The sequence below is a fragment of the Aotus nancymaae genome, unplaced genomic scaffold, assembly GCF_030222135.1.
Source record: "Aotus nancymaae isolate 86718 unplaced genomic scaffold, 86718_ANA_hifiasm-v0.15.2.pri h1tg000089l, whole genome shotgun sequence".
Taxonomy (NCBI): domain Eukaryota; kingdom Metazoa; phylum Chordata; class Mammalia; order Primates; family Aotidae; genus Aotus; species Aotus nancymaae.
The window spans coordinates 14,428,677-14,453,963 of record NW_026988504.1 but is presented as its reverse complement, the minus strand read 5'-3'; the positions used below and the strand labels follow the sequence as shown (position 1 = coordinate 14,453,963).

Here is a 25,287-nt window from a genome sequence, read left to right as displayed (position 1 = left end):
GTGTGTGTGCGCGCGCGCGCGCGTGTGTATTTGTGGATGTGTATATATACAGATATATAGAATCATAAAATTTTACCATCTTAACCATTTAAATGTAAAGTTCTGTGGCATTGAACATTCACTTTGTTTTGCAACCATTACCACTATCCATCTTCAGAACTTTTCCATTTTTTTCTAACAGAAAAATAAACATAAACTCCCCAATTTTTCTTCCCCGCAGTTCCCCGCCACTCACCATCCCACCCTCTCTCTCTGAATTTGACTATTCTGGGTACGTCATACAAGTGGAATCATACAGTATTTGTTTCTTGGTGACTGGATTATTTCACTTAGTATAATACTCTCCAGGTTCACCCATGTGCTAGCGTGTGAGCCATGGAACTTTCAATATGGTTTAATTTTCATTAATTGAAATCTAAGTAGCTACACGTGGCTTGTGGCTGCTGCTCTGAACAACACAGCTGTAGCAATGTTGCAGGGAAAGTGTGGATTTAAACAGGGAAGGCAGAGGCCCCTGTCTTGGGGCTTGTGTCCAGGGTTTTATGCCCATCAAAGAGAACTGAGTGTAAGCACAGTCCCGGGCAGCAGACCCCGGAAGCCAGGATGCAGGGGGTTTGAGAGCACAGTTGACTTATAGAACAAGGCTGTGAGGTGGTGTAAACCAGGGTGAGCTAAGGAGAACCCTGGGGCCAACTGAATCTCTGGGCATGAAAGGCGCATGCATCTACCACACCCGCTGTATGTGGTTGACTGTGCTCTCTCACTACCCTTGCTTGGTGTCCTCTGAAAGACCCCCCATGGATGGGCCTGTGGGAGAGGGGCCCCCTGAAGGTCCCTGCCACCACTGTGATTCTGCAGCTGCTCTTGCCTGGGAGTGGGGCTGGGACCTTTGCTTGGAGGCTACCCCAGCTCCCTCCAAGCCTTTTATTCTACACTTTCAAGGGAATCAAGATTAGTAGAGGCGGCAGAGCACCAGGGCCTCTGACAGAGCCCTGAACTAGATGTTATCTGGTGGTCATATGTGTTCTTGGAATTTCCTGTGATCAACTCAAGACAACCATTTATCTCTTAGGAACAAGCTGGCCAGGTGCAGTGGCTCACACCTGTAATCCCAGCACTTTGGGAGGCGGAGGAGGGCAGATCACCTGAGATCAGAGGTTCAAGACCTGCCTGGCCAATATGGCAAAACCCTGTCTCTACTAAAAATACAAAATTATCTGGGCATGGTGGCGGGCACCTATAATCCCAGTTACTCAGGAGGCTGAGGCGGGAGACTTGCTTGAACCCAGGAGGCAGAGGTTGCAGTGATCTGATATTGTGCCACTGCACTCCAGCCTGGGTGACAAGATTAAGACTGTCTCAAAAAAAAAAAAAAAAAAAAATGGAATGAGGGGCTGAGAATGGACAGGATAGTCTGGATGCTGCACAATAAAATTTAAAGGTGTGTGTGCCTTAGGCTTTAGAGTGCAGCAGTTAAGAGCAAGATTCAGATTCACGTAGCTAATTGCACACCCTGGGGTAAGTCCTTTAATCTCTAAGCTTCTGATTCTTCATCTGCAAAAGGGATCTTGGGGGCTACGATGAAGGTGAACTCGAACTCCTAACCTCAGGTGATCCATATACCTTGGCCTCCCAAAGTGCTGGGATGACAGGCATGAGCCACCGCACCCAGCGATTCTCATTTTTAATTGGCTAACCAGATTGCTTCCATGATTTCTTGGAAGGTTAGGAATAAACGTGTCCTTCCTGAGCCCACGGGACAGAAGGAGCTTTGGGGATTTTCCTGGAGGAGAGGGAGGATCCCTGAGACACCAGACGAGCCAGGAGAGCCTTCTGCAGAGTCACCTCTTGATTCTCCTGTTTCAGCACCAGCGGGAGGCCCTTCCTGCTATACGTGGGTCTGGCCCACATGCATGTGCCCTTACCTGTGACTCAGCTACCAGCAGCCCCACGGGGCGGAAGGTTGTATGGTGCAGGGCTCCGGGAGATGGACGGTCTGGTGGGCCAGATCAAGGACAAAGTTGACCGAACAGCGAAGGAAAACACATTCCTCTGGTTTACAGGTAAAGTAATAAAAGCCAGCTAGCCTAACTACCTTTTAATAGATAACCTTGCACATTCCCTGTGAAGAGCAGAGTCTGGCCCTGAGATCCTCTTTCATAGGTCAGGGGGCTTGCTTTGAACTAGAGGCCCAGGTAAGGCTTGCCAGCCTGAATGCTGGACACCTGTCCGTTGGGGCCCCCAAGGCCAAGTCCCTGGGAAGGTTTGCACACACAGAGCAGGCACCTTGCTGGCGCCTTGTGTGTCAATTGGGGCTATCTGGGTATTGCTCTTAATTGCCGCTGAATGATGTTGACATTGTGAGCTTGTGTAGTCCTTGAGCAGTTCTAAGATTTTCCTCTTCTCCATCCTCCCTGGTCCCAAAAATTCTGGTTGCTGCCACTCCCCGTGTCACGTCTTTTGGCTGAGTGGCCTTAGTGGGCTGCACTAGTGGCCTCTTTAAAAGCCACACACATGCACTGCGTGTTTTGGTTTCCATCTGGAACGACAGCAGCGGTTAAAAGCACTGCTTTTGCCAAGCATGGTGGCTCATGCCTGTAATCCTGGCACTTTGGGAGGCCGAGGCAGGTGGATCACCCGAGGTCAGGAGTTTGAGATCCACCTGGCCAATGTGGCAAAACACCGTCTCTATAAAAATACAAAAATTAGCCAGGCGTATTGGTGCATGCCTGTAGTCCCAGATACTTGGGAGGCTGAAATGGGAGAATCGCTTAAACCTGGGAGGCGGAGGCAGAGGCAGAGGTTACAGTGAGTTGAGATCATGCCACTGCACTCCAGCCTGGGCAACAGAGTGAGACTCTGTCTAAAAAAAAGAGGGAGGGGCACTGCTTTTGGGTCAAGTAGAGACCCAAACCAAATCCTATAGGGTTTGAATCTATACGCTACTGTTGCTCCAAGCCTCCTTTTCCTCATCTGCAAAATTAAGCTAATAACAGAATCTACTCCATAGCATGCTGGAGGGTTAGGAGATGATGTATGTGAAACACTGAGCATATAATAGATGCTCAATAAACAGTCGCTGGGCTGAGGCTGATGACAGTGGCAATGAGATTGTTGAAACCTTACAAAAGGGCAAGGGAATAGAAGGCAACGGACTCACGATGGGGCTGGGCTGGGACAGGAAAAGACCACCTGTGTCTGAAAGCCCAGTAGAGACAGGCCTCATATCAAGGGTTGTTCTTCATGAGTGGGAATCATATTTGTATGTATGTTTGTATGTATTTATTTTTTGAGATGAAGTCTTGCTCTGTCACCCAGGCTGAGCGATCTCGGCTCACTGCAGCCTCTGCCTCCCGGGTTCCAGTGATTCTCATGCCTCAGCCTCCAGAGTAGCTGGGATTATAGGTGCCTGCCACCACGCCCAGCTAATTTTTGTATTTTTAGTAGAGAAGGAGTTTCACCATGTTGGCCAGGCTGGTCTGGAACTCCTGACCTCAAGTGATTCACTTGCCTCCCTCCGCCTCCCAAAGTGCTGGATTACAGGTGTGAGCCACTGTGCCCAGCCCATATTTGTCTTTATAAGTCCTTTTCCTGTCTGGTCCCTGCTCTGCACAGGGATGTAGGGCCTGAGTGGGAAAGTCAGCAAAAGTGTCCAACCAGCCTGGTGACCATTACGCTTTTTCTGGTTTCTAGGAGACAATGGCCCATGGGCTCAGAAGTGTGAGCTAGCGGGCAGTGTGGGTCCCTTCACTGGACTGTGGCAGACTCGTCAAGGTAAGGGGCTCAGGTGCGGTTGATGGAGCCCACTGCAATGCTCAGCCCAGGCTGGGGTGTGGGATTCTGCCTCTGGGAGGGGACAGCTCATATCTGGGCTTTAGGGGCATCATCATGAAACAGGGACACCTTTGCTCACCAGCCACCAGCACCCAGAGAATAAGGAACAAGTTGTGACGGAGAAAACGTCTGCTCAGTTTGGCCCATCCCTGTCTCTCCTTTCCTTCTAGAACTTCCCAAGGCGACCAGCCCTCTCCCAAGGCAGTTGTGAACTTTTCAACAAATACACTTTGTCTTTACTTTCATCCCATTCCCTTGCTTCCTTCTTCCTTTTTCCTTTTCTTTTTAAAAAATGTATCCCTCCATCCATTCAACCATTAATTTATTTCAGCCATTCAGGAAAAGGTTAGTGCACAGCTCCGCAAGGTCTTTAGTGCACATTGTCTCCAATTCTTATAATAGTGGAAGGGTGGTAGTCATAAGCTCCATTTACAGATGAAGAAAGAGAGAGGCTCAGAGAGGGTAAGTAATTTGCCCAAGGTCACACAGTTTGTGAGGAGGGAGCCAGGTTTGCCACTGAAGTTCAAGTTGGCAAAGACAGAGGCAGCTGTGAGCAGCAGGATGGCCCTGCTGTACTCCCACCTCAATCTCCGTGTAGCTGGGGTTACAGGTGCGCACCACCACGCTCAGCTAATTTTTTGTTTGTTTCTGTTTTTGTGTTTTTAGTATGGTATAGCAGTATGGCCCTGCTATACCATACTGCTTCTCACAGCTGCCTCTGTCTCTATTTCAACATCTTTCAACTTCCAACTCAGCTCCCATCTGCTCTGGGAGAGCTTTCCCACAAGGACCTCACTTTCTGAGAGTGCAGCCACGCTGGGGACAGTTTGACATGTGGACCAAATGCTTGAAAAATGTGCATGTCTTTTGATGCATCAATTCCTCCTGTAAGAATTTGTCTTAAGGAAATAATTAGGCAAGTGCTCCATGACGTACGAAAAAGGATGCTCATTGCAGTGAATTTTTTTTATACTGGACATAACCCAAGTGTCTAGTAAAAATACAGTGCTTAAAGAAATTATTATTCCTCCATTTAAAAGAATAAAGAACCACTAAAATGATACATATTTATTGACCGGAAACATTTACATGAAATATTTTTCAATGAATAAAGCAGGTTCCAAAACAATATGTAAAGTATGATTTTATTATATAAAAATAACTGGGGGCCGGGCACGGTGGCTCACGTCTGTAATCCCAGCACTTTGGGAGGCCGAGGCGGGTGGATCATAAGGTCAAGAGATCGAGACCATCCTGGTCAACATGGTGAAACCCCGTCTCTACTGAAAATACAAAAAAATAGCTGGGCATGGTGGCGCATGCCTGTAATCCCAGCTACTCAGGAGGCTGAGGCAGGAGAATTGCCTGAACCCAGGAGGTGGAGGTTGCGGTGAGCTGAGATCACGCCTTTGCACTCCAGCCTGGGTAACGAGCGAAACTCCATCTCAAAAAAAAAAAAAAAAATAATAATAATAATAATAATTGGCCAGGCATGGTGGCTCACACCTGTAATCCCAGCACTTTGAGAGGCCAAGGCAGGTGGATCACCTGAGGTCAGGAGTTCGAGACCAGCCTGGCCAATGTGGTGAAACCCTGTCTCTACTAAAAATACAAAAATTAGCCAGGTATGGTGGCGGGCGGCCTGTAATCTCAGCTACTCAGGAGGCTAAAGCAGGAGAATTGCTTGAACCCGGGAGGCGGAGGTTGCAGTGAGCTGAGATCGCACCACAGCACTCTAGCCTGAGCAACAAGAGCGAAACTGTCTCAAAAAAAAAAAAAATCATATGTAGTCTCATAAAAATCTTGAGAGAGTCAATAAAGGGTAACAAAACAGCAGAAATTACCTCTGGGCAGAGGAAGGAGAGTTTAAGGGGTGAATTTCCCCCCACAATTAACTGATATTATTTGTTTCATAAAGAAATTACAATGTTTGTGTCCAAGGGGTTCAGAGGTGGGCCTGGCAAGATTTCCCCAGTTGAGGAATATGTGGGGCAGAATTTTAGATCTGGGACTGTGTATTAGTCCACAGACTAATATCCAAAAAGGTTTGTCTATCTATCTATCTATCCATCCATCCATCCATCCATCCATCCTATCTATATCTATCTACCTATCTATCTATAGAAACACCAATACTCCAAGAGATCAAATAAACTCACATTGCTCTAAAGAACTACCTGAGACTGGGTAATTTATAAAGAAAAGAGATTTAATTGACTCACAGCTCCATAGGCTATACAGGAAGCATGGCTAGGGAGGCCTCAGGAAACTTACAATCATGGCAGAAGGTGAAGGGGAAGCAGGCACATCCTTAATGTTTGGAGCAGGAGGAAGAGAGGGAAGGGGAAGGTGCCACACACTCTTAAACAGCCAAGTCTAATGAGAAGTCACTCACCATCATGAGAACAGCAAAGGGGAAATTCGCTCTCAAGATTCAATCGCCTCCCACCCAGCCCCTCCTCCAACACTGAGGATTACAATTCGTCACGAGATTTGGGTGGGGTGCAGACCGTATCAGGCTGTTTTCCCTGCTGTCAAACTCAGTCCTCAGCTATGGCCCTCAGCTGTCTCCAGGGGTCTCCACTAACACTCCCTTCACCATATTAGTCTGGCAGGATAGTTGTAGTTACCTAGAAACTGATGCATTTGTGCACTTCGAGTCTCGTGCAGAGAAGGAAATGCTGATTACTTATTTATTTATTTATTTATGAGACAGGATCTCACTCTGTCACCCAGGGAGTGCAGTGGCATGATCTTGGCTCACTGCAACCTCTGCCTCCCAGACTCAAGTGATTCTCCCACCTCAACCTCCCGTGTAGCTGGCATTACAAGTGCGCGCCACCATGCTCAGCTAATTTTTTGTTTGTTTGTTTTTGTTTTTGCATTTTTAGTAGAGATGGAGTTTCACCATGTTGGCCAGGCTGGCCTTGAATCCCTGACCTCAAGTTATCCACCCTCTTCTGCCTCCCAAAGTGCTGGGATTACAGGCATGAGCCACCATGCTCAGCCATGATCATTTTTATTTTTCCACTTTAACCTGATATCTCTTGGATCAGACATCCCGAGAACTTTAGGAGCAAGTAGCTACTGGACTGTGGCCATATCTCGTGTCTGGAAATTTGAGTCAGGGGTCAGGAGAGCTGAGTACCGCCTCCTACTAACCTTCTCAGTGACCAGACTATTTTATCACTTGGAATATTGATGTTTCTCACTCTCTCTCTATATATATATATAGATCTTTTTGGTTCTCTTCCGTTCAAAAATGCTGTGATTTAGTTCTGATTTCTGGAGAGTTGGATCAAGAGAAGATGCTAAGGAGGACTGGAGGTAGATGGAGGTGTGTCAAGAAACAAGAGCCTAGAGAAATACAGCATACACTGGGAATGGTTTGTTGTATTAGCTGATTACAATTCCTCCTTTCTGTACCTAGGACACCCTTGGGCCAGACCGCCATCTTCAGTGATCAGTTAGAAAGCCTGGAATAGGCCGGGTGCGGTGGTTCACACCTGTAATCCCAGCACTTCGGGAGGTTGAGGTTGGGTGGATCACCTGAGGTCAGGAGTTTGAGACCAGCCTGGCCAACATGATGAAACCCCATCCCTACTAAAAATACAAAAATCAGCTGGATATGGTGGCGGGCACCTGTAATCCCAGCTACTTGGGAGGCTGAGGCAGGAGAATCAGCTTGAACCCAGGAGGCAGAGGTTGCAGTGAGCTGAGACCGTGCCACCTCACTCCAGCCTGGGTGACAGAGCGAGACTCCGTCTCAATTGAAAAAAAAAAAAAAGAAATAAAGCCTAGAATAGCCTGGTCTCAGAAGCCCCAAGGTTAAAATCCAGAAGGTGTGAAGACCATGGATGTAGGGGGAAAGATCTGTAAGTAAGGGGCTTCCGTGTGGGGAGCTGTGACTTGGAGAAAACCTGCTGATCTCCTATCTGAGAATTTGCCTTATTGATCTTTTCTCCCCTTATGAGGCAGCTTCAAAATAGTGAGTCAGGTTTAAGGATGTGGACTGGGCCCCATTCTTTGAAGGAATAATGAGAAATAAATTTACTAGCTGGCCAGGTTCAGTGGCTCATGCCTATAGTCCTAGCACTTTGGGAAGCCAAGGCAGGAGGGTAGCTTGAGGTCAGGAGTTCAAAACCAGCCTAGCCAACATGGTGAAATCCCGTCTCTACTAAAAATACAAAAATTAGCCAAGCATGGTGATGGGCACCTGTAATCCCAGCTACTCAGGAGGCTGAATTAAGGGAATCGCTTGAACGTGGGAGGTGGAGGGGGTTGCAGTGAGCTGATTACACCACTGCACTCCAGCCTGGGCAACAGAGTGAGACTCTTGTCTCAAAAAAAAAAAAAGAAAGAAAGAAAAATACATTTAATAGCTGTGCAACCTTCATCTCTTTTCCTTCCTTCCTCCTGCAATCATTTGTTGAGCGCCTACTGTTTTCTATTCCTCCTATTTGTTGAGCACCTACTGTGTACCAGGAGCTATGCTCAGTGCTGGTGATACAAAGATCAACAAAGCCCTGACCTCAAGGAATGACAGTGTGGAATAGTGTTTCTTTGATTTTAATGTGTAGACAGTCCCCTGGGAATCTTGCTAACATACATTTCTGACCCAAGAGGGCTGGGCTGCTGATGGGTTTTGCATTTCTAAGATGCTCCTAGGTGACGCTGATGTGGCTGGTCGAGGGACTGTAGTTTGAGAACCTCTAGTCCAGAACATCTACATTCAGAATAATGAGTCTAGAATCATCTGAGTCTAGAACTTTCAACTTTAGATCAATGGTTATCAAGTGTGGTCCCCAACCAGCATCATTAGCACCACCTGAGAAATTGTTAACAGTACAAATTTTAGGGCTTCACCCCAGGCCAAAAGAATAAGAAACACTTGAGATGGGTCCCAGCAGTCTGTGTTTTAACAAGTCCTTTGGGTGACAAGGCAGGTTAAAATTTGAGAACCGGCCAGGCGTAGTGGCTCATGCTTGTAATCCCAGGACTTTGGGAGGCAGAGGCGGACAGATCACGAGGTCAGGAGTTCGAGACCAGCCTGTCCAATATGGTGAAACCCCGTCTCTACTAAAAATACAAAAAGTAGCCAGGCATGGTGGCACGTGCCTGTAGTCTCAGCTACTCGGGAGGCTGAGGCAGGAGAATTTTTGAACCCAGGAGGCGGAGGTTGCAATGAGCCGAGATCTCCCTACTGCACTCCAGCCTGGGTGAAAGAACAAGACTCCATCTCAAAAAAAAAAATTTTTTTTTTGAGAACCACCTGCCTAGAGCTACACAGTCTGGTATGCCAGGCACTAGCCACATATGACTATTTAAATTAAAATTAATACAATTCAATTAAAATTTAATTCCTTGGTCATCAGTCATACTTCAAGTCTCAGTAGCTATATGTGGCTAGTGGCTACCATCTTGGGCAGCAAATAGGCTTCCTTGGGGGTGATTTGCATTTTGAAGAATGAGTAGGAGACAGCCAGGGATTGGCAGGAGAAGAGCCTCTGGGCGAGGGCAGCAACCTGGGTAGGGGTGGGAACAGCAGGGAGTAGGAGCTGCTCCCTGGAGCTGTCCCCGTGTCTATGAGTCTGGAGTTTGTGGGGACCAAAGAGAATAGCAAGAGATGGGGCCAGCGTTCAAAGGTCTTTTCAGTTCGGCTTTTATTCTAAGGAAATGTGGAACCGTGGAAAGATTTTAAGAGTGAGAGGGACATTATTTAATGTTAAATATTGAGGTGAAATTTACATCACATAAAATTAACATTTTAAGTTGTACGGTTAAGTAGCATTTAGCACTTCCCAATATCGTGCGATCACAACGTCTGTCTGGTTCCAAAACACTTTCATCACCCCCAAAGAAAATCCTTTATCCTTTAATTAATTTATTTATTAATGTTCTAGAGATATGGTCTTGCTCTGTTGCCCAGGCTAGAGTGCAATGGCGTGATCATAGCTTATTGCAGCCTCAAACTCCTGAGCTCAAGAGATCCTCCCACCTCATTCTCCTGAATAGCTTGGACTACAGGAGTGGGCTACTGCACCCCCGCTGCTACATTTTTTTTTTTTTGAGATAGGGTCTTGCTCTGTTGCCCAGGCTAGAGTGCAGTAGTGCCATTATAGCTCACTGCAGCCTCAAACTCCTGGACTCAAGTGATCCTCCCACCTCGTAACTGGGACCACAGGCATGCACCATGCCTTTTTCTTTTCCTTTTAAAATTCTTTTGTAGAGACAGGATCTTGCTATGTTGCCCAGGCTGTATTGAAACTCCTGCGCTCAAGTAATCTTCTTACCTTAGTTCCCAAGATGTTGGGATTACAGGTTCACGTGAGCCACTGCACCTGGCCTATGCTTAGCTTTAATATATATATGTATTTATTTTATTTAACCCCATATCTTTTAAACAGTTGCTCACCATTTCCACTCCCCTCCAGCATACTATTCAATTTTTTAAAAAGATTCCTCTCATATCTGGGAACTAAGAACAAATAGAAGGGCAAGTGCCAGTCTCATTTCCACTGATCCAAAAATGACCAGTGAGAGAAGAGCCAGTGACAAAATCTCCAGGAATATTCCAAGTTCAAAGAATGCCAAAATTGGAAAAGATCTCGGCCATCTTTTTCTTTTTTTCGAAAAAAAGTCTTGCTCTGTCATGTGATCTCGGCTCACTGCAACCTCCACCTCCCAGGTTCAAGTGATTCTCCTGCTTTAGCCTCCCTGAGTGGGATTACAGATGCATGTCACCACGCCCATCACCATGTCAGGTATTTTTATTAGAGACAGGGTTTCACCATGTTGACCAGGCTGGTCTTGAACTCCTGACCTCAGGTAATCGGCTTGCCTCAGCTTCCCAAAGTACTGGGATTACAGGCGTGAGCCACTGTGCCTGGCTGACTTTAGCGATCTTTATTCCAATCACCTTATTGGACAAATAAGGAGACTGAGGCCAAGAAGAATGGAGGATGTCCCCAAGGCCAGCCAGCAATGGAGGGGCCCACATTCTCTGACCATCACTGACTCATTCCCCAAGTCACATGACTGCTCTTATGGACACTTTGTTATATCCAACTGCTCAGCCACCTGGAAAATTCTATCTTGCACCTTTGAACCTGATAATTGTCCAGGAAAAAGTCTCTAGCCCTTGTGACAGTCTGAACCTTTCGGTATCTCTGGGAGGCAGGGAGGCTTTGGAATCTCAGGCTGGGCTTGAATCTTGACTCAGCTCAGGGCTTAGCATCCTCTTCTTGTCGGGTGGGGTCGTGGACCATTCTCCATGGACTGTTGGGAGAATCAGTGGGGGTACTGCCAGGGAGGCTCCCAGCTTTGCACCTGGCCTCTGCACCTGGTGGATAACCTCCATTATACTCAATTTCTTTATTCCTGGCCTGACAGGATCCCACCCATAGAAGCATTAGAAGGGGATCGGCAAACACCCTGAAAAATATTCTCCCGCTAAAGGACCGGGCAACTTAAATCACATACAGATAATTTTAAAAGTGTTCAGGGTTGGCCGAGCGCGGTGGCTCATGCCTGTAATCCCAGCACTTTGGGAGGCTGAGGCGGGTGAATCACAATGTCAGAAGTTTGAGACCAGCCTGGTCGATATGGTGAAACCCGTCTCTACTAATAACACAAAAAATTAGCCAGGCATGGTGGTGCGCGCCTGTAGGCCCAGCTACTCAGGAGGCTGAGGCAGAAGAATCGCTTGAACTCAGGGGGCAGAGGTTGCAGGAACCGAGATCACGCCACTGCACTCCAGCCTGGCGACACAGTGAGACTCTGTTTCAAAACAAACAAACAAACAAACAAACAAAATATTAGTCGGGCATGGTGGCATGCTCCTGTAATCCCAGCTGCTCGGGAGGCTGAGGCAGAAGAATTGCTTGAACCCGGGAGGCAGAGGTTGCAGTGAGCCGAGATCTTGCCACTGTCCTCCAGCCTGGGCAACAAGAGCAAGACTCCATCTCCAAAAAAAAAAAAAAGTTGTTCAGGGTCTCTTGGGAAACTTTGTTCTGAAGCTGAATTTCAGGCACCTCAAGATAACATTCTTTTTTGGAGCAAGGCCTTCCCACTAACTTCCCACTAACTGATGTGGGATCTGTGGGTGACAGCACTTGAATTCATGATGGGGCTGGGGCTAGAGGCCATTCCCTTCTTTTCTTGGGAGTTCGAAGGTGAACTTTGCCTGAAAGGCTGCTGCCTGGGGTTAAACACTTCCCCTTCCTCATTCTCCAAAGCAGCTTCCTGTCACCTAACTATTCCTCTCTGCCTGGAATGCGGCTGGGGCTCTGGGAAGCCAGGACCCGCATGTAGCTCGGCAGGTGGCCACATCCTGTGAGTCAAGGGGGCTGGGGTCCCTCTGGCCACCGGCTCCTCTTCGCCCAGTTTCCCATCAGTGGAATGTCTGCGCGGCTCATGGTACGGGGGGCCAGACTCAAGAGCAAATGAAAGAGAGAAGGCGGTCAATGTTTTCGCAACGGATTAGGACAAACAGTACCCGGAGCCCTGCAACTTTCTCCCCTAAGCCAGGCTGCTGCGTCAGGCCACGCGCTGTCTTCCCTGTTCTCAGGGCCCCCAGACCCCCCTGCTTGTCTTCCCTTTCCTTTCCTGGCCAAGCCGCCCAGCTCAGCTGATGGGATGAGGCAGCGTCTCCTGGAGTCATCTTTTCACCCCGTGCGTGTGGACTGAGAATGCTCCACTTGGCTTGTGCCCTGCAGGGACGAGGAGACACGGAACAGGGGCGGGGGCAGAGCAAAGCAGCCCTGCCTTCTCCCAAAGAAGGGCATGAGTCAGACACCCCTGCTGCGTCTGAGCCCGCAGCCTGGTCCAGGAGGCCTGCGTCCCCCCACAGCCACCCTCCCTTGTCCATGTCAGACCTGTTTCCTACCCGGGACAGAACCGACACCTTGTTTTTCCCTTCACTGACTGCTCCTCTGTCTGGACAATCTTTTCTTGTTTTATTTGAAGAGCAGAACTGTTCCTTCCTCCCCCTTGGTGATGAGGAAACATTCTGTTGAATTTGGCATTCCGGCTTCTGGGAGACCTTGGTTGTTTGTAATCTGATGCTATCAGGTTGTTGCATAACCTTTCCCACTGGGAAGCAGTCTCTACATCCTGGGCCTTCTGTCCAGTTTAGGGTGGGGGGTGGGGTGGGGAAAAGTCAGAGGTGCTGTGGGGTGACAGAGCAAGGGATAAAGGACTCTGGCTGTTGGCCCTGGCTGGGGACAGGGCCCACTGATAGGGACCCAGAGGAAGTCAAACTGTGTCTCTTTCTGGGCCTTCGGCCACCAGGCTTGGTGGAATGTCCTCATCCCATACTCAGGGCCACTCCAGGCCAGCCAGAGTCCTGGGTCTGAATAGAGGCCAGGCTGCCCTGTGTTTCTAGAAAACGAGTACACTGCAGGCATCCTTAGCAAGGGGACATACTACATTTAGAAACAAAGCCTACTTCCTTCTTTTATTTTTATTTCATTTTTGTAGAGACAGGGTCTCACTCTGTTGTGCGGGCTGCAGTGCCGTGGTGTGGTCATGGCTCACTGCGGCCTTGACCTTCTGGGCCCAAGCAATCCTCCTGCTTCAGCCTCCCTAGTAGCTGGGACTATAGGTGTGTGCCACCGTGCCCGAAACTTAAATTTGTTTATTCTTTGATACGGGGCAGAGAGGTCTCTTTTGTTGCCCAGGTTGGTTTCGAACTCATGGCTTCAAGTGATCTTCCTTGCACTGGCCTCACAGAGTGCTGGTATTACAAGTGCAAGCCACTGCACTGGGCTGAAAGCCTGCTTCTTTAGAAGGTTGTTAGAATGTGCACTCCTCGGAACAGGCACTCCAGCCAGTCACAAGTGCTTTTGTGGGCCAGGAGGTTGACATAAAGGAACAAATGTTGGTTTTTGTCAGTCATGGCAGTGTTAAGAACTCAATAAACTGGAGAGAGGGCTCTGTCTAATGACATTCAGCATTAGTTAAAAGAAAAATACTATGCATGCCAAACCAAACTGTCAGAGGTTGTGATCTCTGCTATTTCCTCCTTATAGGTAATTTGATTGGCACTTCTCTGGCAGGCATTATTCAGAAGTCCCTTGCTTAAAGCTTTATGTGCACTATCTTAGATAACTGTTCCCACAACCCTATAAGTACAGTTGACCCTTGAATGACATGAATTTGAGCTGTGTGGGCCCACTTAATACATAAATGTTCTTCTGCCTCTGCCACCCTGAGACAGCAAAAGACAACCTCTCCTCTTCCTCCTCCTTTTCCTTAGCCTACTCAACGTGAAGACAACCAGGATAAAGACCTTTATGATGATCCACTTCCACTTAATGAACAGAAATATATTTTGTCTTTTTTTAAATTTATTTTTATTTAAGCCTACAGCACCCGGTATCCCAGGTGTTCTCCCATCCAAGTACTAACCAGGCCCGGCCCTGCTTAGCTTCCGAGATCAGACAAGATCCGGTGCATTCAGTGTGGTGTGGCCATAGACTATATTTTGTCTTTCTTCTGATCTTCTCTCTTTCCTTCCTTCCTTCTTCCTTTCTTCCTTTTTCTTTCTTTCTTTCCTTCCTTCCTTCTTTCTTTCTTTCCCTCCTTCCCTCCATCTCTTTCTTTCTCTTTCTCTCTCCCTCCCTCCCTCTCTCTTTCTTTCTCTCTTTCTCTCTCTCCCTCTCCCTCCCTCTCTCTCTCTTCTCCTCTCTCTCACTTGCTTGCTGTGTTGCCCAGGCTAGAGGGCAGTGATGTAATCAGAGCTCACTGCTGCCTCAACCTCTTGGGCTCAAGTGATCCTCCCACCTCAGCCTCCCAAGTAGCTTGGACTACCAGCTAGGACTCCCAAGCTGCTGGAACTACCACACCTGGCTAATTTTGTATTTTTTATTATTTTTTGTAGAGACAAGGTCTCATTATGTTGCCCACGCTGTTCTCAGACTCCTGGGCTTAAGCCATCCTCCTTCCTTGACCTCCTGAAGTGCTGGGATTGCGGGTGTGAGCTACTGTGCCTGGCCAGGATTTTATTACTGACATTTTCTTTTCTGTAGCTACAGTTTATAATACAAATAACATACTGAATATGTCTTAATTGATTGTGTTATTGATAAGGCTTCCTGGTCAACCTAAGGATATTAGTAGTTAACTTTTAGGAGAGGCAAAGGTTATGCCCAGATTTTCAACTGCTCGGGAGTCAGTACCCTAATTCTTGTGTTATTCAAGGGTCAACTGTACAATCACTTCTCTGCTTCCCGGTGGAGATGATTGAGACTGAAGGAGATTTTGAATTCTGCCCAAGGCCACATGGTTGGCAGGGGTGGCACTGGAGACCTGCCTGCCCCCAAAGGCATCCTCCTAATTATTCCTTGAATACTTCTTCACCTCTGGTTTTCAGACCACTGACATCAGAATTACCTAGAATCAGAGCCCTACCCCAGACTTATTAAATTAGAATTCTTGGGGATAGGACCCAGAAATCCATATCTTAGATGAGATCTCTTCTGGTGATTCTTCTGTATGGAGAAATTTGTGAATTTCCTTGTTCGCTGCATTGCCCTTCTGACTCAGTGAAACGTGGTCCTTGGATCCCAGCCAAGAAAGGCCACTGTTCCTCCGCGTGGGCCGTGGTGAGTCTTCCTCGGCCTGCCCCTGTCTTGATGCATCATAAAATACCACTTCACTTCCGTACCCAGAGAAGCACAAATAAGCAAATTCATGAATCATGGTTTTGTTTATATTTTGGTTGCTGTGGCTAAATATTTATTGCTTTAAGTAAGAGGTTCTGCTTTAATTAGAGTCATAAGTAACCACAAGTGCATAGAAATGCATTCTCATGGCTATAAGACATGCATTTCTCGACAGAAAGCCGAAGGCAACTGACACTTCTAATGCGCCAGTGCCTGATCAAAGTATGGAGGCTTATCTAAATGAATGAATCGTGTTTGAAATTGAAAAGTGATTACAAGTTTCATTTATGGACTATCTATAAGGTCATATTTATGATGCTATGGCATAAAGGTATAAAGGCATGGGTAACAGAAAGCCTGTGGTTACGACGACCATAAGCTACATTTCACTTTGAAATGTGCTGTGTTCTCTTCTGGATCTTGCCCCTTGCCCTCCTTCTTTGGGAATGGGTGCTCTCCACACTAAATCCCCAGGAGAGTTTTAGAAGATATTGATGTCCAAGTCTCACTGCAGGCCGATTAAATCACAGTCTCTGGGAAAGAGACCTTGGCATGGGCATTTTTTAAAAGCTCGCCTAGTGATTCTAATATATATTCAAAATGGGAACCGCTGCCCTAGAAGGTTTAGCGAGTGAGGGTGCTGGCTGTGTAGTCAGACTGGCATTCAGATCTTGGCTCTATTATTTCCTAGCTATGCGACTTTGGGCAAATTACTTAGCCTCCCTGAGCTTTGCTTTCCTCATTGAAAGAATGGGGATAACAGCGCCTAACTTGAGAGGTTGTCATAAGGATTCAGTGAGATAACGCCGGAAGCATGTATTATTATGCTTAGGAGCACTTAACCTGGTACTTAGTAACAGCTGGATAAATAGGGGATGTTATTATTGCTCTTATTATTAATATGTTTAACTTCAAATAACTATCCATTAGTGGGAGCAGGTATCTCTGAAGACTGTTGGGGGATCAGGAGTAGCTATGCTAGAATTCAGCCTTTGCTGGTGCAGGTAAAATACAACAGGTCTGTTTGATACAAGCATATGCGTCTCATAATTAGACTACACAACCCTGGTCAGATCTTTGTAAGCTTTGTCCGCTGCTAGCAGTACCAGTGAGAATTTGGGATTTATAGCAAGACGGTATCTGTGTTATGGGTGATACATAAATAATGTTTATTCTTGTTCACACTCTAGACTCTTTTAAGATAAATCCCTTTAGAATACAAGGTCTGTGGGCTGGTGATCATTTGCATGACTGGCATATATAATTGTGTCTTCCCGTGAAAGCCAGAACCCAGGGTGTAGCCTGCACCAGCCGAGTAGTCTCTACAGCAGAAAGAGGGAATTAATTCTTAAGTGACCACACTGGGGGGCTTCTCTCAGCCAGTCTTTTTCTTTCTCCTAATTCCTGAATCTTTTGCAAGGAGATGGTCTGCTTTGTTGACCATACCTGCTTTATAACTAGCCAGATTCCTCCAAACCCCTCCAGCTTTCAATCCTTTGCTGAAATAAGACAAGCACATTGAAATGTTTTTCTCTGAAGAATGCATTAGGAAAGTCAGTCACCTACAAGACAGCAACACAAAAGGTTGTGGCGAACAGAAAGAATCCCTAGTAGTGAAGGCCGATTAGCAAATTTACTAATTAAAGGTCAGTTTACCCTTCTGGAAACATCCTGGAGGCAGAGACCAAATCCTGTGTCCAACCCTGGTGTCATTACCCACCCCAATGCAGACCCACAGCTCCTGCCTTCTGGTTGACAGGCAGAGCTAATGGCTTGTTTCCTGGAACTAAAGCCTTGATCTTTCCTTAGCATCTGGCCTTAAAGGTTAAACAAGACTATTTGAATATTATACAGCATGGTCATGCATGTAAACAGGCTCCCTGTTTTCACCCACCCATACCCCAAACTTCTCCAAAGATGCCCCCATGGGGGTGGAAGTATCCACAGAGCCCCATCACATGCCTTTGAGAGGATGCTTCCTCCCTGCTCTTTGGCCCTAAGCTGAAGCGTAAGTCATACATTCCGAAGCCACGTGGAAATGCGTTTTATGCTTGCTGCGGTTCTGGGTTCTTTGTTCCAAGTGTGCAAACACATTGGAGGGAGCGATATGTACTTATGGGAGACGTGGCTCTCGATAGGAAGGATGTACTTGAGCAATGCTGGGCTAGATCAAAAGACGTCTCACTCAGCCTGTAGAGACTCCAATTGGTTTTTCGAACCCCACGCCCTTAAATATAAACAGTCCATAGGATGTAAGTTATTTTGTGTTTTGTTTCTTACTTCAAAACTTGAGGGACTCCAAAGCTGGTTATGAAAAAGTCCCAAGAATGCTGAGCATTTCCGGTGTGGTGTGCTGGGCCAGGGACATCAAAGGTTCCGTTTGTAGCAGTGCTGGTACAGGGCGACAGAAGCCTTCATCTTGTTCCTCCCCACGCTCCTCCCCACATAATTGCTTTTATTATTCACACCAGCCAAACAAAGGGAAGTTGCATGACCGCAGTGTGTGTGAGCCACACACAGCACTTGCCTTGGAAAGGCTGTGCACACGCTAAGTTTGTGGGATCCTTGGCCCTTGGCTCAACCAGGATGAGGGTGGGATGTGTGTGGGGGTGGTGGGATGGTCGTGGTTAATGCAACCCAACATGTATTCAGGATGTTTCCATCAAACATGACCTCATCTCTTCCAGCCCGCTGGCCATCATTATACTGGTGGTCACTTTTGACTTAATGGTTACAAAAATAATTCCTTTAATTGCCAAAGTGGAAATTCATAGATTGCACGTAGTTGGTTCTTACCTCCCCCAAGAGGCAAGAGGTTGGAGCTATTACGGACACCGTCTCCATAACATCGGAACAACTCATTAATTCAAGGAAAAACAAAGCAAAGCAAAACAAAATAAAGCCATAAAATCCATGCCAGGTCGGTTCTTGGATGTTGAGCAGATCAAATAGCTGGAGAAGTTTCCTTCTTCTTTAATAGTTGTATTTCTTCATCCTAAACAGACAGTCACATTATGATCACTAGGAGGAGAAATTCACTTATTCCACAAAGATTTTTTTAAGCCCCTCTATGTCTTAGGTTCATGAGACTGATGAAGTCTCATGTGTTGAGACACACAACAAGCAAATCAATAAACAAAAATAATTTACAGTGGGGAAGGTCTTATGAAGAAAATAAAATGTGGTGATTCAGTAGAGTGAGGCAACTTTTTACATCTGAAGTCCAGTAAAATAAAAAGCATATATTGAAATATACTAGCTAGTCAAGGAAAATAGCTGGTTACCAAAAAGTTATTCCTTTGTTGGGGTTATTGGAAACTCAGAGAGGCGTTCTCCCAGAGACTGTCTCCTAGCTGAAAAGAAGTTTCAAGTTACCACCATGGATGAACCAGCTATCTCCCTTCCTCTCACAGGGGGAAGTCCAGCTAAGCAGACCACCTGGGAAGGAGGGCACCGTGTCCCGGCGCTGGCTTACTGGCCTGGCAGAGTTCCAGTCAATGTCACCAGCACTGCCTTGTTAAGGTATGAGACCCAAACTACCTTGAGATGTTGGGGTCCAGAGCAAGAAAAGTCATGGAGGCATGGGTGGCTAGAAGCCTCAGGAAGGTCATTCATCACTGGCCTTCGCCAGGCATTCCCAGACACTTCTAAGACTCTGATTGTAGAAGCTATGAAAGTAATAGTGAAGTGGGGCCAAGTGTGGGGACTCACTTCTGTAATCCCAGCACTTTGGGAGGCCGAGGCAGGAGGATTGCCTGAGGCCAGGGGTTTGAGACTACCCTGGTCAACATAGCAAGACCCTATCTCTAAAAAGAAGGGAAAGGAAGAGATGGCAGGGGAAGGGAGAGGAGGGGACAAGAGAGGAGAGTAGGGAGAAACAGTGAAGTGGGACTCAAGCCATCTTCTGGGAATAATGCCTGAGTGGAGAAGGGGTTGGTTAGTTTCACATACATCAGCATTGGGTCCTGGCTGTGTGAGAGAAAGCCACAGAAAAGATGGCAGCAGCAGCATCTCCCCTCTCAGCCTGGGCCAAGCTGACAGAGGGAATAGATCATTTGAGCTCTGATTATCCAATCCTTGGGGTTAAGGCATGTGTCTTAGGGGTGACTGTGAGAAGTCAACTAGTCTCTAGCAATCAGATGGGCCCAAGAAAGGAGTCCAGATGTCCACTTCCCCAGGAGGAGGGTGGAGCGGAAAGGTGGCCCCTCTAGGCCATTAGGGAAAGAATGAATCCTTAGGTGAAGACATTCTTCCTACTTCTGGCCATGAAGCTTCTCAATGAGCTGAGTCTCTGGGTGCTTCCTTTATTAGAAGGAAGCTCTCTGTGTAACTCATGCAGACCCATCACATCAGGTAAATGTGATGTCTCACCATGACTCTTACTGCCGCAGTAAGGCAGATGCAGGAGGCCATCTCCATTGCAAAGAACTTGGCTGTGCAGCGTCTATGTGAAAGCAACATCTTCCCAGCTGTGGAACCATGACTTATGCTGGGGACGTTGCACTAATTCAGACAGGACCTTCCTCTCTGGGTTCTGCCCTGTGTTCACTAACAAGGGGGACCCTCCGTAGAACTGTGTGCGCATTCCTGTGCTAAAAAAATTGGTCTGGTTAAAGACCAATTTCCTAATTCCAGAGGTTCTTTGCCATTAGCCCAATGAGTTCTGGTGTAAAGAACACAGCTGAGTAGAGGCAAGCAAGCTTCATCGGCACCCTCTGACTTCCCTAGATCCAACGGGGAGGAGGGGAGAGACTCAAGCCCAGGAGAAAAGAGTAAACAGCTCTGAGGGCCAAAGTATAGGGTGGGTGGGCATGATGCCTGGCAGCCTGTGGGGCCCCCAGGAATTCCGGGTCAGCCCTGTACAGCCAGGAGGGGGCAGCGTGCTGTCAGCGGGTACTAGCAGGTGTGACAACAACAGCGGAGCCTGGAATCTGTGATGTCAGACTGCCTGGGAAAAGGGCCAGGCAGGCTGCTTTTTATAGGGCTGACTTGGTGTAGTCAAAGTGCTTATCAAGAGGGGCCAAGTGTTCACGGCTGGACTGCACATGCACAGCCAACTCAGCCATCTCTCAAGCTACATCACAGACAGCCAAGCAGTGGCTTCTCATTGGAGAATGGCGTTTGCACCTACAGTCAACCATGATCAAGCGGACTCATCTTGTTGATAATGTAGGGCCTTAGAGGAGATACTGACTGAGGGGATGGTTTGGTGGCCCAAAGGCAGTGAGTTCTGGGTACAAGGCAGTGTCTGCCTGAGGGCCCCTGGAATTTGGCCAGGACAATACCAATACACCATATCATGGCTCTTGGGAGATACATTAGGTTGGTGCAAAAGTCATTGTGGTTTTTGCCATTACTTTTAGTAGTAAAAACTGCAATTACGTTTGCAACAACCTAATATATGTATATATGTGTTTGTGTGTGTGTACACACACATATTACACATATATATATATAATTTTATTTATTAATTTTTTTTAAGAGACAGAGTCCCACTCTGTCGTCCAGGCTGAAGTGCAGTGTGAAGATCATAGCTCACTGCAGCCTTGAACTCCCAGATTTGTGTAATCCTCCCACCTCAGCCTTCCAAGTAGCTAGGACTACAGGCATGCGCCATTATGCCTGGCTAATTTTTTAACTTTTTGTAGGGACAGGGTCTCTTTCTTTTTATTTTTTTTAGTTTTGAGACAGGGTCTCACTCTGTTGCTATGGAATGCAATGGTCTCGGCTCACTGCAACCTCTGCCTCCTGGGTTCAAGCGGTTCTCCTGCTCCAGCCTCCTGAGTAGCTGGATTACAGGCAGCCACTACTATGTCCAGCTAATTTTTGTATTTTTAGTAGAGACGGGGTTTCACCATGTTGGCCAGGCTAGTCTCCAATTCCTGACCTCGTGATCTGCCCGCCTTGGCCTCCCAAAGTGCTGAGATTACAGGTGTGAGCCACTGCACCTGGCTGGGATGGGGTCTCTTAATGTTGCCCAGGCTGATGTTGAACTCCTGGTCCCAAGCACTCCTCCCTCCTGAGCCTCCCAAAGCACTGGGATTACAGGCTTGAGCCATCACACCCAGCCACGGATAGCTTTTGGTTAAATTAGGCTGGATTTCAGCCAGCCAGTTTTACCTCAATAGATTTACCCTCTTGCTGTTTCCCATGTTAATCCATGTAAATCAAATTTGGGCGGAGTTTCTTTACTGCCTGGACAGGCTGTGTGTGTGCGTTTCTCTTTCCCTTGTGGTGTTATGATCCAAATTCAAGAAACTGATGCTAATGCTTCATGTTTTTGGGAACCCAGCCTGGCACCCCCTGCCTAGACTGCATATCACCTACTCTCATTTTATTTCTTGAGGAATAGAGATCTTTCAGATCAGAGATAAGTCCCTTAAGCCCCTAAGAGCTAAAGCCAGAGTCCCTTAAACCTATATCCTCAAGGCCCTGAGGAATTATGAGCATCAGAGAGTAGTCAAGTGGATATAAATATGAATACAGAAAAGTGAAAGAGAAAGTGTGGGGGATCCATTCACATTGATCCCAGTGGTTTTAGAGATAACCAGTGTTAATATTCAGTGTGCATCTGGGTTATGTCATAAGATGAGAGAAAGGCCTTGCACATGACCTGCCTCCAAAGACACAAGTACAGAATGGGGAAAATGCATTTATTCAACAAATATTTATTGCCGTGTCCAACTATGGTTCAATCGTTACTCCAGGGACTGGGGTGGTGGCAGCCACAAGCAGACTAGGCAGAAAGCTTTTTGTTTAGGGGCTCTCTTACCTTCAGGAGGGCGGGGCTTTGGCGGCACATGTGAAAACGTTTCAGAAATTTTCACCTAAAACTGCGATTGCAGGCTTTCCCAACCGTGGCGTGGTCAGCATTTGGGGCTGGATCATTATTTGTTTTGGAGGACTGTCCTGTGTGCATTATAGGATGTTTAGCAGCAGCCCTGGCTTCTACCCATTAGATGCCAATCGTGTCCCCACCCCACCTCCTAAGTAGTACAGTCAGTATGTTTCCAGGCAGCGCCAAATGTCCTTGGGGAGGATGAACTCATGCCGGCTGAGAACTATGGCTTTAGCGGAAGCCCTCTTAGCCATCTACAAGAAGGGGAAGGGCCTGCTCTGCCTCTGAGCTGGGAGACCCCATGTCTGCTCCAAATGAGGATCAATCCTTCAGAGATGAACCGGGGTAAGTATGAGGTGACCAGAATGGCAAAAAGGACTTGAAACAATCTCATGTGAAAAACAGCTAAAGCTGCTGTGTAGCCAGGAGAACAGGTAATCCTCCGGGCTACCTCGTGGCTCTCTGAAAGACAGTCAGGTATATGGAAGAGGGATTCACCTGGTTCTGGCCTGTCTCAAGGCACAGGTCTTGGAAGTAGAAGCTGCGAGGAGGCTGTGCTGCTCACAGCAGTGTTCTGTGGTTTTGGTGTCACCTCCAGGCAGGGCCTAACCACAAGTCCCCTTTCTAAGCCCTCTCCTCCTACCTGGATCTGGGAGTGCGTGGTGGCGGTTGGGGGAGGTGGGGAGGTGGTCTCACCCCCACCCCTACTGTTTGCAACTCTCTTTACTTTGTAAGACGTGCTTGGTTTGCTGGGTGGCATCCCCTGATGCTCTGGGACCCCTGGGACCCCAGTTCTCCCTGAAACCAGTGTGGTTGGGGCTATGCTGGCTTCTAAGAGGGACCCGCGTGTGGATGAGGGTGCCAGGGAAGCTGCCCATCAAATGTGAGCATAGGCTTGCCCCTCACATCTCCACGGCTGAGACCAGGAAGGGGTGGGCCCCTCACTTTTCTCGGGGATAATGACAGGGAAGAACAATGCAGGAAAAAACTTAAAACTAAATGCAGAAAGAAATTTACAGCTCAGTGCTAAGAAAGAACTGCTCTCATGGCCGAGGGATGATCCCTGCTGTTCCCTGTCCCCTCCTCTTCTTCAGAGGAAGTTCTCTTGGCGCCCTCACTCGGGAGACGAACACAAAGCCTCCCTCTTTGTCCAGGTCCAAGTGCCTCCAATCCATCCCTGAGCAACCCCCTCCTGCTTCTCACTTCCTGTCCTCAGATCAGATCTATCTTTTTTCCAGATAAAATGCTTTCAGCTTCTAGGAAATACCCTTCCTCTCCATCCCCTGCCTTCATCCTGGGATGCCTTCCACCCCAGGGCTGCCCAGCACAGCACCTCGGTTCCCATTCTATGTGTCCTGAAGTCCATGTGGGTCCCTCTGGAAGGAACTCTTCTGTGGATCTTCCACTCCCCTTTCCCCATCCCTTACCTGCACACTTTGGGGTCCAGCAGGCCAGGCCTTTTTTTTTTTTTGAGATGGAGTCTCAAGGCTGTTGCTGAGGCTGGAGTGCAATGGCGTGATCTCAGCTCACTGCAACCTCCACCTCCCAGGTTCAAGTGATTCTCCTGCCTCAACCTCCCGAGTAGCTGAGACTACAGGTGTATACTATCACACCCAGCTAATTTTTGTATTTTTAGTAGAGATGGAGTTCCATCATGTTGGCCAGGCTGGTCTTGAACTCCTGACCTAAAATGATCCACCCAGCAGGCCAGGACTTTCTGCATCCTCCTCGCCACTGCCCCCATCTCCACTCCTAAGTTGCTTCAGCAACTCTTTGGATAAGAACACAAATATACACCCTTTCTACAAACAACCTTCAGAGTCTGGGTTGGCTGGAGCCATAGGAAAGAAAAAGCAATCTTTTTTTTTTTTTTTGAGATGGAGTCCCACTCTGTCACACAGACTAGAGTGCAGTGGTGTGATCTCGGCTCACTGCTATCTCTGACTCTTGGGTTCAAGTGATTCTCCTGCCTCAGCCTCCCAAGTAGCTGGGGTTACAGGCACCCGCCACCATGCCTGGCTAATTTTTTTGTAATTTTAGTAGAGACAGGTTTTGCCATGTTGGCTAGGCTGGTCTCCAACTCCTGACCTCAGGTGATCCACCCGCCTCAGCCTCCCAAAGTGCTGAGATTACAGGGGTGAGCCACTGTGCCTGACCCTCTTTAAAAGAAAAAAAATAGGCCAGGCCTGGTGGCTCACACCTACAATTCCAGAACTTTGGGAGGCTGAGGCAGGTAGATCATGAGGTCAAGAGATCGAGACCATCCTGGTCAACACGGTGAAACCCCGTCTCTACTAAAAATACAAAAATTAGCTGGGCATGGTGATGCGTGCCTGTAGTCCCAGCTACTCGGGAGGCTGAGGCAGGAGAATTGCTTGAACCGAGGAGGGGGAGGTTGCAGTGAGCCAAGATCGGGTCATTTCACTCCAGCCTGGGTAACAAGAGTGAAACTCTGTCTCAAAAAAAAAAAAAAAAAAAAAATGAGGAAAAAACCCATGAAGGCAGAAGTGCCTAGGTCCCATGAAATGTGGCTCTGCCAAAAGCCAAGCAAATGAACACAGGAAACTTCAAAGTATAGGTTTCTATTGATTTTATCTCTTTCTCCGAGGTTTTAAAGACTCCCAGGCCCAATTGCTTTGGTGGGGTTTGAGGTTTGGAGTAGCTGGGGTGCCCTTGGTACCCTTAGTAGGGCAGATGCTTTCTCCAAGTTCACACGTAGGCTGGGGGCCCAGCCCTGGGGTGGCATTGGGCTGATTGTGCCAAGGACCATCTCCCCTTCCAGGGCTAACCTCAGGGTCTTGGCTTTTTCTGTTACTTAGGGAAGGACTATTTCATAGCCCAAGCTTGCCAAATCTGGACGGGGCTGCCTTGAGTGGCCTGAGTCACCGGACGTACTGAAGCTTTTCTCATGGGCGAGAGGTTTTCTTTGTGCTCCGTGTGGACTAGGTA

At 47.6% G+C, this 25,287-nt stretch overlaps 1 protein-coding gene and 1 pseudogene across 5 annotated transcripts in view; one reads left to right on the top strand and one right to left on the bottom strand.

Moving 5' to 3' along the window:
- ARSG (arylsulfatase G) overlaps positions 1 to 25,287 on the top strand; it is a 144,145-nt gene that overhangs the window by 97,513 nt on the left and 21,345 nt on the right. For all 5 annotated transcript variants that reach the window (XM_012453838.2, XM_064369322.1, XM_012453839.3 and 2 more), the window contains 3 exons: positions 1,867 to 2,063; positions 3,694 to 3,774; positions 18,914 to 19,022. In XM_012453838.2, the coding sequence (XP_012309261.2) occupies positions 1,867 to 2,063; positions 3,694 to 3,774; positions 18,914 to 19,022 (387 nt within the window). The remainder of the gene's footprint in view (positions 1 to 1,866; positions 2,064 to 3,693; positions 3,775 to 18,913; positions 19,023 to 25,287) is intronic.
- LOC135271752 (5S ribosomal RNA) lies at positions 14,197 to 14,314 on the bottom strand (annotated as a pseudogene).